Here is a 19,413-nt window from a genome sequence, read left to right as displayed (position 1 = left end):
TCCCGTTTTTCCGTTTTGGGATGTCCGGGAATAGGAGTCCCGGTTCTACTTGCCATATTTGGAAACAATAACCACCCCTACTTATCCACATAAATTTCAAAACTGCCATAAAAAAAACCCCAAATCAATTCCCTAATTTTCTACACTGAACACTCCGCCTCGCACAATTGAGAAATTCAGTCTCTCTCCCCCATTCTCACACACTCTCTCTCGGGAACCCTAATCGCCCGCCGCCTCCATTGCTCCTTCTCGCCCACAGCCTCCTTCTCGCTCCGTCGCCACCATCGCCTCCACCGCCCCTACTTGTTCCGTCGCCACCACCGCCTCCTTCTCGCTCGTTGTCTCCATCGCCTCCTCGCCTGTCATTTCCACCGCCTCCAAATTGTCCGCCGCCTCCACCATCTCCTATCAAACCCTAATCGCCCGCCGCCGCCTCACTGTCTTCCTCTTCTTCTTCTGCTCTTATGAATTTGATTTACTTTTTGCTTCAATTCGGTATCGTTAAATCTGCAATTTAGTTGAATTTGAATTGGTTTTGTTGAATTTGAATTGGAGTGTGGTTCTCGTTAAATTTAGTTGAATTTGACGAAATTGAGAAATTGGTTTTGTTCTTGGTTTATTCTCCAGATTATACTGCAATTTAGTTGAATTTGAATTGGAGTGTGGATCTCGTTAAATCTGTTCTTATGAATTTGATTAGAAATTGATTTGAATGGGGCTGCAATTGTAATTAAAGTAATACAAAAAAAATCAGAATACTACAATTGTAATTAAAGTAATAAAAGTTGAATATATAAATTAAATAAGTTGGTTCCAAATTCAATTAACACACGACTATTATTATAATCAACTAGTTTCTTAAAACTCGTGCCATAGAGAAATGGGACTGCTATTGCCGGACGGAGGGAGTAACTGATTCACATTTGCTACCATTTTTCGGCAGAGCATCCCCATCCTTCACTTAGCCTCCACCGTTGTTACCTCCTCCTCCTCCTCCGACCTTTTCTTGTCCTCCATTTCAGGATTGTTGCTTAGCCTCATCGTCGGACGCTACCTCCTCATATCTATGAAAACTTAAATGGCGCATAAGATAATTAATCATCAATATTTATGCATTTAAATATTTTATTCAAATTTATCTCTTCTTTTATTAATGGATGCATAAACATACTACAAATTTAGAACAGAAGATAATTATACCCAGTTCTCGCTTTAGGGTTTAGGGCTTAGGCAAGAACAGAAGAACTCAATCAAATTGCACAACTGAATTTTGAAATTGACAGAAAACCAGAACTGCCGCCGCCCGCCGGTCCCCGCGCCTTTTCTCCGACTCCGCCTGTATCTGAGCCTCATCATTACACCAGCCAGCAGCCAGCAGCGGCAGGTCCTGAACTCCGCCTCCGACCCTCGAGCTCGCTCCGCGTCGGAGCTTCCGTCTCCGTCGGTCCGGCATTCGAAGAAGGCAGTAATCTCGTCTCTCAGCTCCGGCCTCCACAGTCAGTCACCTCACCAACTCACCTTCATTTCTATTAGGCTCTAATTTTTAATCTTAGGGTTTGATGAACTGGACTAGTTTTTTGATGTTTTGTGTTTTAGGAACATTCTGGGCATCATTTGTATTTTGCAGTTGCTCTTTTATGTTGAATATTTTGTTGGGCAACAGAAATTTGGTAGTATTTGTTTGGTTTGATTAATCGATCAAGTCCCCCTTTTCGGTTTTGGTGTGCAATTTTTAAAAATTCAATGCACTGTTATAGTGCAAAGCTTGTTGTTCTCAAGATAATTTTCTTCCTAAACTGTTGGTGTATGTGGTTTGTTGATTTGATAAATTTTAAACAGAAGGGTCGAAGTGAAGGGGAAATGGCAACCAAACTCAAGAAAATTCTCAACCCCAACTGGACTCAGCTTCAGGAGGTACTCTTCTCTTTCGGTGTACTTTGAATTTGTTATACGTGTGCATATGATATAGAATTGAATTCAGTTCGAATCGTTGTTTAACTCATAAAATGCGTGCAGAGGCTGAAAATCAATGGCTCCGAGAATAATTTTTCCAAGCACTCAAATAAGTCAAACACAGAAACGTCGAAAAGCATATTAGGTATCCGCTTTCTGTATGTAGGGTTTAATTTCTTGATTTCTTTATTCTTGTGTTTGTATATGTGGGTGCTGTTTGTGAGGGGAACATTTTGTTAAGATTTGAGTTACTTATGTTTTGGGATGAATAGGGAAGCGGAAGGAGAGGTCGAATGAGGAGCCACAAGCTCCAAAACCAAATCCGTTGATTCCTATTTCCTCTGACTGCAGGTTAATTTCATTGCTGACGACGTTTGGTAATATTTGGGTGGAATTGAGGTTACTACTAGTTATTTAATGTTGTACAAATAACCAACTGAGTTTCTGTTGAAATGTGAAAACAACAAGGCATGTTTTGGTATTTTAGTACTTAATATTTCGACTACTAAGTGTAAAACAAATGTGGTGTTTGTTCATAAAGAAGTCTGGGAATCTAATTATATTATTATTGAAATCGACCATGATTCGTAACTTCTGTTTAGATTAGCTGGCTTGTGGAATCGTTTTCTCCTGCTTCTTCATGATTTTCTGCATGGTGTTTCGTACATGTTCCATACTCATACTACCCCTGGCAGTCTCACAGATATGGTTGCCATGGATTGTGAAATGGTTGGTGTTAGCTCACTGGGAAACAAGAGTGCTCTTGGACGAGTAACGCTGGTACTTTTTTCCTTGTTCTGCTTTTCTAATACCGTGCAACGAATATTTCAAACACTGATGCCATGAAGCATGTACCGATTCAGATTGCTATCATGTGCACTCTGCCACTGTAGAGTCTCATCCTCTGGGTTGGGTTCGATGATTTACATTCATCGTTTGGTATCTGGTAGTTTAGTCCTGTGTTTTCACTTGGCATACGTATCTTGACAAGATGTGGACACACATTACTCGTTTGGTTACTGAATCAACGCTAGTATATGGCAGGTAAACAAATGGGGAAATGTTGTGTATGACGAGTATGTACGCCCACTGGAATATGTTGTTGATTTCCGTACTGAAATAAGTGGGATTCGGCCGCGTGACTTGAAAAAGGGTAGGTATTTTATATTTTGCAATCAAATTTTCAAATTTTGTATTGTTTCGACACTAGTAGAATATTTTTTCTCGTGTTTTTAGTTTTCAATATGATGCAATTCCCACTTTAGTTTACTCTTGACTTACAAATTTGTTCACATTTCTGTTGTCTTTGCAGCTAAAGATTTCAATGTTGTTCAAAAGAAAGTAGCAGAGATGGTCGATGGCAAGATCCTTGTAGGTCATGCGCTGCACAATGATCTTAAAGTAAGTATTTGCTGCGGACTTTACATTTACACCATTATTTATCTGATCCAAATACACATTTTAAGCCTATGCCTTGATGTTTTGTTTAGGCATTGCTGTTGACACATCCAAAGAAGGATATACGAGATACAGCACAATATGCTCCATTTCTGAAGTAACTCTCATACCAACTGTGTGATCTTGTTTGTATATTGTGTGCAAATTGGCATGACTCATATTTTGATGTATTGTGGATTAACCAGGGAAGGACGGAGTCGCTCATTGAAGAACCTTGCAGCTGAATTTCTCAGTGTTGATATTCAAAACGGCGAGCACTGTCCGGTTAGACTTCTCCCAGTTCGATATCATTCTTTTAGTGCATTTTGTGTTAGCTTTTTTCTTCCTTTTTCTGGATATATTTGACAGTTGATCTTTGTGGGCATTATTCACTCTGTTTTCCATTCTTTTTCAGGTCGAAGATGCCCGAGCTGCTATGATGCTTTACCAGAGACACAGGAAACAATGGGAGAAGAGCGCCAAGGATTTCAAGAGACTCAAGGAAAAACAGAAGAAACGGAAGCCCAAAAAGAAGAAATTTACATGAGAAGGGTGAAAGCTCAAACTCATTGATAAATCAGAATGTTACAATTTATTATCTCATTGTACCAAATATTCTTGTTGGATGATGAAAATGTCTCTGCCTTTGTTGTGCGTCTTACTTCTTTCTTCTTATTTACATATTGGCATATTGGCATGTGGCTTTGTGTTGGAGATTACAGAATATCATGCAATCAATAAGGGAATCACACCAAATCAGGAGAAGATTGAACGAGATATTTAGACTACAAATTAGGGAGATTTGATTGTGGAAAATCTTACCATGTATAATAATCCCTAGGTCTATATATGATGTACTAATTCATTGTGAATAATATAACACAAATTACCCAATTCTACATGGCATCCGAGCAGGTTAGGCTCAGAAAATTATCATCATAGCCCAGGAACATACCTTTCTCGACCAAATTGGCGAGAACACCAAATCTGCCTGTAATAATGGAGTGCTCATTTCAGTTGGAAGAAGCTCGGCCAGAAAGGAGTTCGGTAAGCTCGGCTTACCGAGCTGGAACTAGCTTGGAACTAGCAGAAGAAGAAGGAAGCTCGGCTTTGAGTTCGGCTTTGAGCCGAGAAGACAGTTGGTCTTGAGCCGAGAAGCAAAGGAGTTCGGTTTGTGTACCGAGAAAGGAGTTCGGTTTGTGAACCGAGAAGGGAGCTCGGTTGTGAGCCGAAGAGAGTGCTCGGTTGTGAGCCGAAAAGAAAGTTCGGTCTTGAGTCAAGAATAGAGTTCGTCTTGAGCCGAAAAAGAAGAAGCAACAGTTCGGTCTTGAACCGAGAAGGAAGTTCGGCCTAGAGAAACTAGCCGTTGGTGCAGCAGTTAGTTAGCCGAGATGTAGCAGTTATTCTTCTTGCTTTCTTGATTCTTCTTGTAGTTAGTTAGTAGCAGTTGCTACTTGATTGTAGAGCTTTAAATAGCTCAAAACCATGTACGTAGTCAGTAGTGAAAATCAATAAAGAGTTTTCAAGTTTTCTCTCCAAGATTACCATCTTCGATACTCTAAGTGTGAGTGTGTGTTCTTCTGCATTGTGAGTTATCATACAACTGTGAGTGTGTGTGTGATTCACCTGAGTGTGTGAAAGTCTTGTGCGTATTGAATCCCAACAAGTGGCGCCGTCTGTGGGAAGGGGATATTGAAGCTGACTTGCAGAGGATCAAACGGTTTCAGAGATGGCAGCAAGGCTTGATGCAGAAAAGTTCACAGGCAAGAATGATTATAGCCTGTGGAAGATGAAGATGAAGGCGGTCTTGATTCAACAAGGCTTGGCCGCAGTTCTTGCAAATACAGAAGAGAAAGGAAAGGCTCCAATGCTTGATGATAAAGCTCAGGCAAAGATGGAGGAGATGCAGCTCAAGGCACATTCTGCAGTGATTCTGTGCCTTGGAGATAAGGTCTTGAGGGAAGTTCAAGAAGCCAAGACTGCGGTGGAGATCTTGAACAGGCTAGATGAAGTTTACCTGGCAAAATCTTTGGCTAACCGGCTGTATCTCAAGAAGAGGCTCTATGCCTATAGTTTTTCTGGTGAAAAATCTATCATAGAGCAGTTGGAGGAGTTCAATAAGATCATTGATGATCTGGGCTCTGTGGATGTTAAAATTTCAGATGAAGACAAGGCCATTCTTACATTGAATGCCTTGCCTAGCTCGTATGACCAGTTGAGTGATGCAATTATCTATGGCAGAGATAAGCCTATCACCTATGCAGAAGTCTACTCGGCCTTGATGGCTAAGGAACTCCAGAAGACTACCAGCAGAAGCTCTGCAAGCTCCAATGTTCAAGCAGCAGAGGCCTTGAATGTGAAGAAGTTCAAAAAACAGAACTTCAAGAAAAAGTTTGAGGGCTCTAAACCCTCAAGTTCTGATGCTCAGAAGGAAACCAGAGCATGTTTTTGGTGCAAGAAACCAGGGCACTTGAAGAAGGACTGCCATGCCTGGAAGAGAAAACTAGCCTCTGAGGGCCACAACACTTCTGATTGTGTAGAGAGTACTGATCCCCCTGCTCAACTCATGAATGTAAGTGATAATGGGATCAGTCACAGGTGGATAATGGACTCAGGGTGCAGCTTCCATATGTGCCCCAACAAATCTTGGTTTCATGAACTTCAGGAAGCATCAGGGACTGTAGTTCTTGGAAATAACCATGTGTGTCAGATCAAAGGGATAGGGAAAGTGAAGCTAAGTTTGCAAGATGGCTCTATAAAGATCCTAACTGGGGTGAGGTATATTCCGGAAGTGAAAAGAAATCTCATCTCATTGGGAATGCTGGAGGAGAAAGGGTTCACCATATTGATGAGTCAGGGAAAGATGCTTGTGAAATCTGGGAATGCAGTGATGATGGAGGCTGACAGAGAGCACATTCTCTATTATCTGAAGGCTAAGGCCGTTGATGGAGAAAGCAATGCAGTGTCAGATGATTCCATAATGCTATGGCACAAGAGATTGGGCCATCTAGCAGAAGGAAGCTTGAAAGAACTCATCAAGAAGGGCCTGATCTCTGGAGATTTCAACAAGATGGACCCCTGTGAGCAGTGTATACTTGGAAAAGCAAAGAAGGCACCCTATCCTACAGGTATTCACTCTTCTACAGCCCCATTAGACTACATACACAGTGATCTCTGGGGCCCTTCACCTGTAAGCTCAATTGGTGGTGGGAAATACTACCTTGCTATTATTGATGACTACACTAGGAAACTGTGGGTGTATATACTGAAAGAAAAATCAGAGACATTCACAAAATTCAAGATATGGTGTAAAGAGGTGGAGCTAGAGAAGGGAAGGAGTGTTAAATGCCTAAGAACTGACAATGGCTTGGAATTCCTGTCTACTGAGTTTGATCTGTTTTGCAAAGAGAAGGGTATGAAGAGGCACCGCACTGTTCCTGGTAACCCCCAGCAAAATGGTGTTGTGGAGAGGATGAATAGGACTATCCTAGAGAGAGTAAGGTGCTTGTTACTCAGTTCTGGTCTGAGCAACAGATTTTGGGGAGAGGCTGTGTATACAGCAGCCTATCTCATAAATAAGTGTCCATCTACTGCCCTTAAGTCTGAGACTCCTGATTACATGTGGTATGGAGCCCATAGTGACTACTCAAAATACAAGGTGTTTGGGTGTGCAGCCTATGCTCATGCTAGGCAAAGTAAGCTTGAGGCTAGGGCTCTAAAATGCATATTGCTGGGGTATCAGAGGGGTGTTAAGGGGTATAGGCTCTGGTGCATTGAGCCTGGTAGGCAGAAGGTGGTGGTGAGTAGGGATGTTGTGTTCTTGGAGGATCAGATGCCATACTTAAAAAGGAAGCTGGACTCCAATGAAGTTGAGAGTGATTTCCTCAAGGTGGAGCCAGTGGGACTTTGCCAAGGAGCAGGTGGAGCCTCTGACTCAGAAAGTGAGTCTGAACCAGAGGATGATGGTGCTCTAGCTCGAGGTAGAAAAATTGATGAGCCTACAGCAGATTCTGCCAGAGAGTACCAGATAGCAAGAGATAGAGGCAGAAGAAATACAAGACCACCTGAAAGGTTTTCTGATGTGGTCTACTATGCACTTTGTGCTGCTGAGGGCATTGATATTGCAGATCCTCTCACATATAAAGAAGCCATGAAGAGTAAAGACAGAGAAAGGTGGATTGAAGCCATGAATGAGGAAATGGAATCTTTACTCAAGAACAAAACATGGATTTTGGTGGATAAATCTAGACTGACTACAGATGGAAAAGAAAGGAGGCTGATCAGTTGTAAGTGGTTGTTTAAGAAAAAGATTGAGACCACTGATAAAGATAGAATCAGATTCAAGGCAAGGCTGGTGGCTAGGGGCTTCACACAGCAAGAAGGAATTGATTTCAATGAAGTATTTGCTCCAGTTGTTAAGCACACTTCGATTAGGATCTTGTTGGCAGTTGTGAACCAGCTAGACTGGGAGCTACAACAGCTTGATGTGAAGACAGCCTTCCTCAATGGGGATCTAGAGGAGACTATCTTTATGGAACAGCCAGAGGGCTATGTGAAGACTGGAGAAGAAGGCAAGGTGTGCCTGTTACAGAAAAGTCTTTATGGACTTAAGCAAAGTCCTAGACAGTGGAATAAGAAGTTTGATGCACAGATGCACAAGATTGGCTTCTCCAAATCAGAATATGATGATTGTATTTACATCAAGAAGGCAGGCAGGACTCCCATTGCCTACCTATTACTCTATGTGGATGATATGCTACTCGCAGGCCCTTCTATGACAGAAATTCAGAAAGTTAAACAAGATCTGAAGTCGAGCTTTGAAATGAAGGATCTAGGAGAGTCAAGGAAGATCCTAGGCATACATATTCAGAGAGATAGAGGCTGCAAGAAGCTGTGGATGCTGCAAACTGATTATATTGACAAAGTTATGCAGAGATTCAGAATGGAGAATGCTAAACCTGCCTCAACACCCTTGTCCCAGAGTTTCAGATTATCAAAGGAACAAGCTCCTAAAACTAAGCAAGAGGCTGATGAGATGGAGGCTATCCCTTATGCTAGTGTTGTTGGGAGTATCATGTACACTATGATTTGTACAAGACCAGATCTTGCTCATGCTATCTCAGTGACTAGCAGATACATGGCAGACCCAGGGAAGGAGCATTGGAATGCTCTTAAATGGATATTGAGGTACATGAAGTCAACTAAGGACTGGGGGATTGTGTTCAATGGCTGGGAAGGTGGATCTGAGGAGGTTGTGCAGGGGTATTGTGATGCAGACTATGCTGCAAATCTGGACACCAGAAAGTCTCAAACAGGTTATTTGTTCACCATGTTTGGAACTGTGATCAGTTGGAAATCAGGTCTGCAGAGTGTAGTTGCTCTCTCAACTACAGAATCAGAGTATATAGCTCTCACTGCAGCTGTACAGGAGAGCTTTTGGATCCAGGGAGTAATTTCTGATTTTGGTTTTGACCAAGAAACAATGGTGATTCATTGTGACAGCAGCTCAGCTATATGCTTGGCTAAACATCCGGGTTTCCATGAAAGGAGCAAGCATATAGACATAAAGTTGCACTTTATTAGAGATGAGATTGAAAGGGGAAGGGTGAAGGTGGTTAAGATTAACACCTTGCACAATCCGGCAGATATGCTAACTAAATCTCTAAGTAGAGACAAGTTTGATCATTGCAAGAAGTTGATCAATGTTTGTGCGAGAACTGAGATGAGCCCTCAGGTGGAGAATTGTAATAATGGAGTGCTCATTTCAGTTGGAAGAAGCTCGGCCAGAAAGGAGTTCGGTAAGCTCGGCTTACCGAGCTGGAACTAGCTTGGAACTAGCAGAAGAAGAAGGAAGCTCGGCTTTGAGTTCGGCTTTGAGCCGAGAAGACAGTTGGTCTTGAGCCGAGAAGCAAAGGAGTTCGGTTTGTGTACCGAGAAAGGAGTTCGGTTTGTGAACCGAGAAGGGAGCTCGGTTGTGAGCCGAAGAGAGTGCTCGGTTGTGAGCCGAAAAGAAAGTTCGGTCTTGAGTCAAGAATAGAGTTCGTCTTGAGCCGAAAAAGAAGAAGCAACAGTTCGGTCTTGAACCGAGAAGGAAGTTCGGCCTAGAGAAACTAGCCGTTGGTGCAGCAGTTAGTTAGCCGAGATGTAGCAGTTATTCTTCTTGCTTTCTTGATTCTTCTTGTAGTTAGTTAGTAGCAGTTGCTACTTGATTGTAGAGCTTCAAATAGCTCAAAACCATGTACGTAGTCAGTAGTGAAAATCAATAAAGAGTTTTCAAGTTTTCTCTCCAAGATTACCATCTTCGATACTCTAAGTGTGAGTGTGTGTTCTTCTGCATTGTGAGTTATCATACAACTGTGAGTGTGTGTGTGATTCACCTGAGTGTGTGAAAGTCTTGTGCGTATTGAATCCCAACACTGCCCAAACCTGAAACCTGGAAAATGGCAGAAGACAAGCCAGAAAAACCCCAAACCGAAATAGCCGAGAAGATTAGATCAAGCAAGAGTGTTACCATAGCCTTCAAGTTGAACGGCTCAAATTATTCACTATGGGCACGATTGATGAAGGTGTCCATTGGCGGCCGAGGAGTCTACCGCCATATTTCCGGAGTACCAGCCCCACCAAAACCAGGCGAAATCGGGTTCACCGATTGGGAGGAAATAGACTTAATAGTCTTTTCCTGGATTATCGATAACATGGAAACTAATCTCATAGCGGACTTCGCGCATCATCAGACAGCAAAATCGCTATGGGATACACTCGCGGTAACATTCGCGAGCTCATCGGATTCGTATCTGATATACGATCTGAGGGACAAAGCAAGCAGGATAGTGCAAGGGGACTCAACGCTGGAGGCATACTGGAGCCGACTACACGGCTTATGGATCGACATCGATCGATGCTCGCATAAAACAGTAAATTGTTGCGATAAGGGAGTAGAGCAATACAGAGAAATCAAATCAGAACTGAGGCTGTTTAAATTCCTCACCGGGCTCAATGAGAAATACGATTGGATCCGACGCGAAATCCTCAAGGAAGAACCCTACCCCTCAGCCGACGTCGCGTACGGATGGGTGAAACGGGAGGCAGCTCGACTTAAAGTCATGTCACCGGCGTCCGATTCAATCTCCGTCGCGGTCGGAAACGAGACATCATCGGGGGGAGTCGGATTCGGATTCGGAGCTCGAGAGTACCGCCCACCACAGCCACAGAATCGGGGTCAGCCACCTCCGTCGCGCTCCGCCGCCAACAGCCGCCGGGGAAACGGCAAACCGGACAAATCCAAGCTCTGGTGTTCGCACTGTGGAATGCATAAACACACAAAGGAGACGTGCTTCCAATTGGTGGGATACCCAGAGTGGTGGGAAGAGGAAAAATCCGGAAAAGCGAAAATCGCGATTGGAACTGAAGGCGGAGGGAGAAATCAGAACGAAGGAGGCCGAGAAACGACTGGGTTCCAGGAGAAAGGACCGGCTAATAGCGGTCTCCCAACCGACGGCGGCAGGCGCGGCGACAGTGTTGGTGGGGCGAAGACGGCAGAAGCCATGGTGGCTTCGCTCAGGTTGGACGGAGGCGGAGAAGCAGGTAAAGGGTTAGGGGTCGGCTGCCCTAACCCTAATAATCCTCATTTTTCAATTAAGCCCAAATATTTTGGATATTCAGAAAAAAGACCCCATTTCCATAAGTGTTATCAAACCAGCCCCCAAGTTACGAATAATTACAGATCCAGCCACCAAATTATTGATAAGTGCAGAACCGACCCTATTATCTGCAGAAATTCATTTGCACCCCTAGAAAATTTATCATATGCTTTTGAGGCCCAGGATTGTGATACTATTAATGATACGGGGTGGATTTTCGACTGTGGGGCTACCGACACGATGTCATACGATAGAAATGATTTTTTAGAAATCCATAAAACCCCTAAGTCGCACATAAAAACAGCGAGTGGGGGAGTAACACCAGTAGAAGGGGCGGGAACCATAGAAATTTTTCCTAATGTTCTTATCCCTAACTGCCTCTATGTGCCTAAATTATCTCAGAAGTTGATGTCAATTAGTCATGTGACGAGGAATTTGAATTGCTCTCTGCTGATGCACCCAAACTTTTGTATGTTACAGGATATCCGGACGGGGAAGATTATTGGACGTGGCACTGAGCGTCGCGGACTATACTTTGTGGATGAGATTGCTCGACGAGATGGTGCGGCGATGCTTGCTCACGGATCCACTAATCAAGATACTTGGCTCTGGCACCGTCGGATGGGCCATACCTCTCCGGGTTATTTAAAATCCTTATTTCCTAAACTTTTTGTTCCCAAAGATTTTTCTTGTGAAGCATGTGTTTTGGCCAAGAGCCATCGAAACTCTTTTAAACCAAATGATACACGTGTTGACACTGTTTTTTCCCTGATTCACTCCGATGTGTGGGGCCCAGCGCCTATAGGAACGGTTTTTGGTTTTAAATACTTTGTGATATTTGTTGATGATTGCAGTAGAACTACTTGGGTGTATTTCATGAAACATAAATCCGAAGTATATGATAAATTCGTCCTATTTTATAAAATGATTCAAACCCAATTTCAGGCTTCTGTAAAAATCTTAAGATCCGATAATGGGGGGGAATTCCTAAACAGTTCTATGACAAATTTTTTCGCTGAAAATGGGTTAGTTCACCAAACTTCCTGTTCCCACACACCAGAACAAAATGGGGTAGCCGAACGGAAAAATAGGATAATTCTTGAAATGACCCGAGCCCTCCTATTCGACTCAAAAGTTCCTCCTTCTTTTTGGCCTGAGGCAGTTGCTACCTCCGTCTACCTTCTAAATCGACTACCCACTAAAACACTATATCGAAAAACACCCCTAGATCACCTTTCTACCTTAACAAAAATTCCCTCAGCCTTATCCTTACCACCTAAAACCTTTGGCTGTTCTGTCTATGTCCATGTTCCCAAACACGAACGCAACAAATTTTCCCCGTGTGCAATTAAGTGCATTTTTTTGGGGTATGGGATCAACCAGAAGGGCTATAGATGTTATGACCCCAAAACCAAACGAGTGATTACCACCATGAATTGTAACTTTCTTGAGACCGAATTTTTTTACCACCTTGGGACTCAGGGGGAGAGTGAGAGACAGGGGGAGACCCACGAAAATGACTCCCTTCGGTGGTATGTGCCAAGTAACTTTGATTCGGATCCAACAGAACAAGCTGGCACTGTTCCTGAGCCGATCCCGTCTGCTGAGACCATAGTCCCGACGCTTCCGCCGCGATCCTCTGATCAAACCGTAACGGAATCCGAGGTAATATCTAGTCCGACTCATGAAAATTCAAATTCTATTCCGGACTCACCAAGTGCAGAAGTCGAAGAGGAAGAGGATACCTCTATTGACCAGGACACAGGACAATATATACTCCCTCCAAGAAGTACAAGAGGAATTCCACCCAAGAGATACTCCCCGGAACGAATAGGGACGAGAAGCAGATATTCGGTGGCCAACTTTGCTGAAGCCAACGTGTCCAAAATGGCAAGGGCGTTCCATACAGCACTATGCGAGGAAGAGATTCCAAGGACATTTGGAGAAGCCTTCAAAAGCAAGGAGTGGAGAGAGGCAATGCTCGTTGAGATGAAAACACTAAAACGAAATGGAACTTGGGAAGTGAGCCCGTTGCCCGTTGGGAAACATACAGTGGGGTGCAGGTGGGTCTTTACAATTAAGCGGAGACCAGATGGGAGTATCGAGCGATACAAGGCTCGATTAGTGGCGAAGGGGTATACGCAGACTCAAGGAGTGGATTATTCAGAGACGTTCTCTCCAGTAGCCAAGATGAACACAGTAAGAGTTCTACTATCCATTGCAGCAAACAGAGACTGGCCACTTCATCAGTATGACGTCACCAATGCCTTCCTCCATGGTGAATTAAAGGATCCAATCTACATGGAGGCCCCGCCGGGCTTCGAAGAGGAATTCGGCCAGAACCAGGTGTGCAAGTTGAAGAAAACCTTGTACGGATTAAAGCAGTCCCCGAGAGCTTGGTTCGGAAGATTCACAGATGTGATGAAACGATACGGCTATCAACAGAGTAACTCAGATCATACATTGTTCATCAAGCGAAGAGGAGAAAAGATCACTTGTCTGATAATTTACGTGGACGACATGATTATTACAGGGGATGATTTAGAAGAGATAAACGACCTCAAGGGGCATCTAGCTACAGAATTCGAGATGAAGAATCTTGGAGATCTAAAATACTTTCTTGGGATCGAGGTACTGAGATCCAGAAAAGGCATCTTCATCAGTCAACGGAAGTACGTTCTCGATCTCTTGACAGAGATAGGAATGCTTGAGTGCAAGCCAGCAGATACTCCCATGGTGCAGAATCACGGCCTTCAGATAATCAAAGCAGCAGCGTCGACTGATCGGGGAAGATACCAGAGACTAGTGGGAAAACTCATCTACCTCTCTCACACTCGGCCTGACATTGCATATGCAGTAGGAGTGCTTAGTCAGTTTATGCATAATCCACAGGAGGAGCATTGGGAGGCAGCACTCCGAGTAGTGCGATATCTAAAGGGGACCACCGGACACGGAATACTGTTCCGAAAAAATGGACATCTCGACATCCATGGATACACTGATGCAGATTGGGCAGGGAATCCAATTGATAGGCGATCCACAGGAGGATACTTCACCTTTGTGGGAGGAAATTTGGTCACTTGGAGGAGTAAAAAGCAGAAGGTTGTGGCCCTGTCAAGCGCAGAAGCTGAATTCCGAGGTATTAAAAGTGGTCTTACTGAAATTCTTTGGCTTAGGAGGGTGATGAAGGAGTTAAATCTTGAATCACAAAAGACTTGTAAACTTCTATGTGATAACAAGGCGGCGATCAGTATTTCAGAGAACCCAGTACAGCACGACAGAACCAAACACGTCGAGATCGACCGACATTTCATAAAAGAAAATCTTGAGGAGAAGATTGTCGAGATTCCATATGTAAAGTCCGAAGATCAATTGGCAGACATCTTAACCAAGGCCGTATCTGCAAAGAACTTTCACGAAGTTCTGGGCAAGTTAAGTTTCGGAGATCCCGTAACTTAACTTGAGGGGGAGTGTTGGAGATTACAGAATATCATGCAATCAATAAGGGAATCACACCAAATCAGGAGAAGATTGAACGAGATATTTAGACTACAAATTAGGGAGATTTGATTGTGGAAAATCTTACCATGTATAATAATCCCTAGGTCTATATATGATGTACTAATTCATTGTGAATAATATAACACAAATTACCCAATTCTACACTTTGTGGTCTCTTATTTTATCAATTTTATCTTAATTCTCGTGTCTTATTAATTGCTCATATTTTTATGTGACGGAGAGAATAAATAATCGGCGGTTACATTATTTTGTATTCAACTATTTTAGTTGTTTTTATAAAAAATTATTTAATATGACATCTTATAAAATACTCCACGCACATGACTACTATTTGAATGTGGATATCAGTTACGAAACATCACCCAAATATATACTCCATAATTTAGATGCTATGATTCAGCCATGGTTAAAGGATGTCTGGCGGTTACACTAATTTTATCAAATAATGATTTAATTATAATTAATAGTCATTTTAATTGTTATTATTAGTAAGATAAATGCATTTTTATCCCTATGATGTAACCTGAGGTTTTAAAAATTGTTATTAGACGGTTTTAACCCGAATGAGACTGTTAAAACCATCAAAATCAGTCAAAATCGGGTTAAAACCGTTTAAAAATTGACGGAATTGTTAGTGTATGACCAATTGTGATCCGAGTTGAAATGTTCATGATGCAAAAATTCAAAAGAAAAAGTATATGACCAAAATCATAAAATGGACATATGTTCAGGACCAGTTTTGGCCTTTATTCTAAATAAGATAAATTTTGAGTAAATATGTTTGATTGAATTATAAAATGGACATATGTTCATGACCAGTTTTGGCCTTTACTCTAAATATGATAAATTTTGAGTAAATATGTTTGATTGAATTATAAATTTCTATTTATTAATCAATTTTCATAATAATACGAAAATTAGTAAAACAAAAGTAACATTTTCAAATTTAATACTTCATCCATCCTCTGAAATTTGAGACTAACAAAATATTAATAGATGAAATAAAATTTATATGGTGTTCATAGTTAAATCTATAATTCAAATCCCTCAAAATGATGAGTTTGTTTCATTATATACTTATAATGTTTTCATTGTAGAGAACTAAATTCTAATGATGCAATAGTTCCATTACATATTTTTCAGTATTTCTACTATGTATATAAATTATTGGTTGCCGAAGCAATATTTTTTGCATTATATACTAGTACTAAAATCGGCGTGGCGTGGCGTGGCGTGGCGTGTGTTCAAAAGTTGATGGTGTATAATTAAGAGACTGAAAAAAGTATTTAAAAGAGTATAATAGGTATAAACAAAATAATTAAATGAGTAAATAGCAAATATTTAGAAGTTTATGATTACAAAGCAAAAGTAAAGAATACTCTAGTTTTGATGCTGGAATGGAGACTTGCAAACATATTCATATTAATGAATATTGATTGATTGTCTAATTTGTTAATAGAGTGCGGTTTTATTCTTCATCAAAATCTACTAGCAGTAATTTGGATTTTACACTCCCAACTGCAATCACATTCTTCCTCCCTCCGTTGATCAATCTCCTACTCCTCACCATACCCATCGACTTGGACCTACTCAGCCTCACCGTAGACATCTTCACACCGAATCCCTCCCTCTTCCCACTACCAATATCCAACGCCTCAAATTTAATCTCACTCGCCGCTCCTCCTATCGACTTTGATCTACCCACACCATCCTTCACCTCCACCCTCGCCACCCCTACCTTCACGCACCTCCTCGACCCCGCTTTCATCCTCCTGTACACGCTCTTCAAGCCCTCCACCACCTCCGCCATCGCCGGCCGCTTCTCCGCCGCGCACCTCACGCACCGCGCCGCTAGCACCGCCATCCGCCGCAGCGCCTCCTCGTCGTCCGGCGCTCCGATCCTCGGATCGCAGATCGCCTCGAGGTTGCCGGATCTGATCTCCGGCACCGCCCACTCCACCACCGACGGCGGGCTGTAGTTCACGTCGATCGCGTTCCTGCCGCTGATCATCTCCAGCAGCAGGATCCCGAAGCTGAACACGTCGGATTTGGTGCTCAGATCGCCCGGCGCAAGATAGCACGGGTCCAGATAACCCAGCGTCCCGGCCGGCCGCACGTCCTCCACGTGTCCCCTCAGCGCTAGCCCGAAGTCGCTAATCCGAGAGTTGAAATCGCCGTCGATTAAAACGTTCGACGACTTTATATCGCGGTGGATGATCGGCGGTTGCGACGAGTGAAGGAATTGAACCGCCCAAGCCACCTGCAGCGCGAACCGGGTTCGCTTCACCCACCCGGGCGGTCTGCCCAGGCCGTGGAGCTGGTCGAATAGCGAACCGTTCGGCATATACTCGACCACAATCAATTTGTGCTGATTCGAATCTAACCCGAACCCGATTAGATTCACTAACCGGGGATGGTAGATTCTCGATAGAATATCCACCTCATTGTCGGCGGGATTACCAGTCCCGCCGACGACAACCTTGGTCTTTTTCACGGCGGCAATGAGGCCGAGCTTGCGGAGCTCGGCCTTGTACACCCAGCCGTGGCTGCCCTTCCCAAGCAATTTGGCGGAAGAGAAGCCGTCGGTGGCGGAGTGGAGGTCGGAGAAGTCGAACTCGGCGATCTTGAATGGGCGGCGGCGGTTCCTTTTGGGATTCTTTGATAGTAATTCGAAGTTGTAGGAATCGCAAATGGCAATTGCCGATTTGTTATTGCAAGAAAAATAGCCCATGATTGGAAAAATGTAGAATGAAAATAAGAAAGATTATAGTAGTAGTAGTAGTAGTAATGTATGCAATGAAATGGCATGCCTAAAGAAGTGATGAATTGGTGAGGTTTTTATTGATTTTAGGCCTTTTACAGCTTTTGTTGGTCTTGAAATAAGAGCGGTGGGTAGTGTGAATAAATTCAAAAAACTAAGGGAAAAGGGCATTATTGCATTATTTGATTTGAGATATGGGAATATTGAAATGGAAAGGTGAAGAAGTGGGTAGTGATTTAATATGAATAAATTTGATTTAATAGCTATAATTTCCATATAAAGGCGTGCAGTTGCAGTAGGCGCTTTAAAAGAGATGGGGTCGAGATGCCTCCCTCATTTCGGACCATTTCTTACTTTTTTTTTTTTTATTGTTTTAAGGGCTTTTTACATATGGAAAAGTACTAATTATTTGAGGGATTCTAATAAATCAATCAATATATGTTCGTCACGACGGATTGAGGTGGAGTTGGAGTATGGAGCGATTAAGCCGTCGGCCTATGAATGTTGCCAAAAAGCTCTATTAATTGGCTTTTAAAGTAGTCGGCGATGCCTTGTAAAATACTACTACTATATCGTTGATGTTGTTGTTTTGGCCGCCGATGAGCCGTGACGATTGAAATAGATGGGAGAAAGAGGTTTTGTGTGTGAGCATGAGAGACAAGAGAAAGTGTGTCGAGAGTTGAAAGAGGTAGAAATTGTTATACCACCTATATATCAAATTAATAGAATAGGGACAATTTCTTTAGATTAAAAATTAAGTAGTAAAAAACTAAAGTTAATTGGGACTTTTTTTTAGGTTGAAAATTATTTAGTAAGTTAAGTAGAGTGTAAATAAAATATAGTGAAAAGAAAATTATACAAAAGAGATTTATTATTGTCAAAGAAAAAAATGTTACTACTATCTGTATTGGGAAGGTTGACTGATGAATTACTTACCTTATCCCCACTACGAATCATTTATCTTGAAACCGTCTTAATAACGAATCACTTATCTTATCCTAATAAGGAATTATTTATCTTGAAACCATCTAAATGAAGAATCACTTAACTTGAGATCCATATATTACTGTAATGAAAATAAAAAGGGAAAAAAATAGTAAGCATTAGGGTTAGCAATTAGTAATTTGGATGGGCAACATAATGGGCCTCCTAAGTGCGCTATCATTTTGGGCTTTTAAATATAAGATACTCCAATATTTGTTTTTCAATGTCGAATTTATAATAGTATTATGTTGTGAGTTAATGAAGATAGTATAAAGTAACCATGGGCGGACCCATGTGTATTGGGGGTGGGGCTTAAGTCCTCAATGAATATTTTTTTACAGTTTTTTTCTACTAATTATTTTTAAAATTTCTTCAAATTTAGTGTAAATTATAATGTAAAAGCCCCTACAAATTATCTAAATTACTCAAAAATATACTTTAAAACAAAATTTATAAATCTCAGCCCCTATCATTATATATTTCTGCGTCCGCCCCTGAAAGTAACAGACAGAAAAAAAAGTATTATTTTTATTCTAAGAAATGTTTTATTTTTATTGAGTGACTAAGAGTAACATAAACTTTTAAAAATTTCATCAGTTTATGGTTTACCCATGAGATAGAGAGATGGGCTGAAAGATACCAATCCATCAATGAAATAGGAGTAATATGATGGGCTGAAATTGATTTGGGCTCGTATTATGGGGGTAATTTGTTATTATAAAAATACTCAACAACATGTATATTGAACGTTAATTTATTATTTTCATGATTAAATTTACCTTAAATTTATATTATACTACCCCATTATTTAATTTTAATTTTCGTTTACTAACTTAATTTGATAACTATTACCGTGCATTTGCAAGGAGTGCATATGTAATTGATAGTGTATACTTAATCTCAATTTATCATTTTGAGCATCCAACTTATCTCAATTTAATAAATAAATTTGCATTATACTATATATAAATCTTTATTTACCGCATATTACTCAAATCTCATCAAAATGTGACAAATGGAGTACTTTGTTGGCACTATGGCATCTTTTTTTAATAGAAAATGGAATATTATGATGATGGCATTGATTTTGGAGGTGGCAGCCTTTGCCCCATTTGA

The 19,413-nt window shown here is 41.7% G+C and overlaps 2 protein-coding genes across 3 annotated transcripts; one reads left to right on the top strand and one right to left on the bottom strand.

Moving 5' to 3' along the window:
- Positions 1–982: 982 nt before the first annotated feature.
- On the top strand, positions 983–4,046 carry LOC121768465 (RNA exonuclease 4-like). Of its 2 annotated transcripts, none has more exons than XM_042164989.1 (10): positions 983–1,496; positions 1,843–1,914; positions 2,017–2,098; positions 2,226–2,304; positions 2,649–2,733; positions 2,998–3,106; positions 3,266–3,354; positions 3,444–3,508; positions 3,597–3,675; positions 3,806–4,046. In XM_042164989.1, the coding sequence occupies exons 2-10, from the start codon at positions 1,861–1,863 to the stop codon at positions 3,935–3,937; spliced, it is 774 nt and encodes a 257-aa protein (XP_042020923.1). In that variant the 5' UTR covers positions 983–1,496; positions 1,843–1,860; the 3' UTR covers positions 3,938–4,046. The 2 variants fall into 2 exon arrangements, with proteins under 2 accessions (XP_042020923.1, XP_042020922.1); XM_042164988.1 differs by having other exon boundaries at positions 1,840–1,914.
- Positions 4,047–15,852: 11,806 nt separating this feature from the next.
- LOC121769492 (serine/threonine-protein kinase-like protein At1g28390) lies at positions 15,853–17,581 on the bottom strand. Its single transcript, XM_042166315.1, has one exon. It carries the CDS (start codon positions 17,281–17,283, stop codon positions 16,021–16,023), a length of 1,263 nt encoding a protein of 420 aa, XP_042022249.1. The 5' UTR covers positions 17,284–17,581; the 3' UTR covers positions 15,853–16,020.
- Positions 17,582–19,413: the final 1,832 nt, after the last annotated feature.

The sequence above is a fragment of the Salvia splendens genome, chromosome 15, assembly GCF_004379255.2.
Source record: "Salvia splendens isolate huo1 chromosome 15, SspV2, whole genome shotgun sequence".
NCBI classification, from domain to species: Eukaryota; Viridiplantae; Streptophyta; class Magnoliopsida; order Lamiales; family Lamiaceae; genus Salvia; species Salvia splendens.
This window is presented reverse-complemented; position numbering and strand designations above follow the sequence as displayed.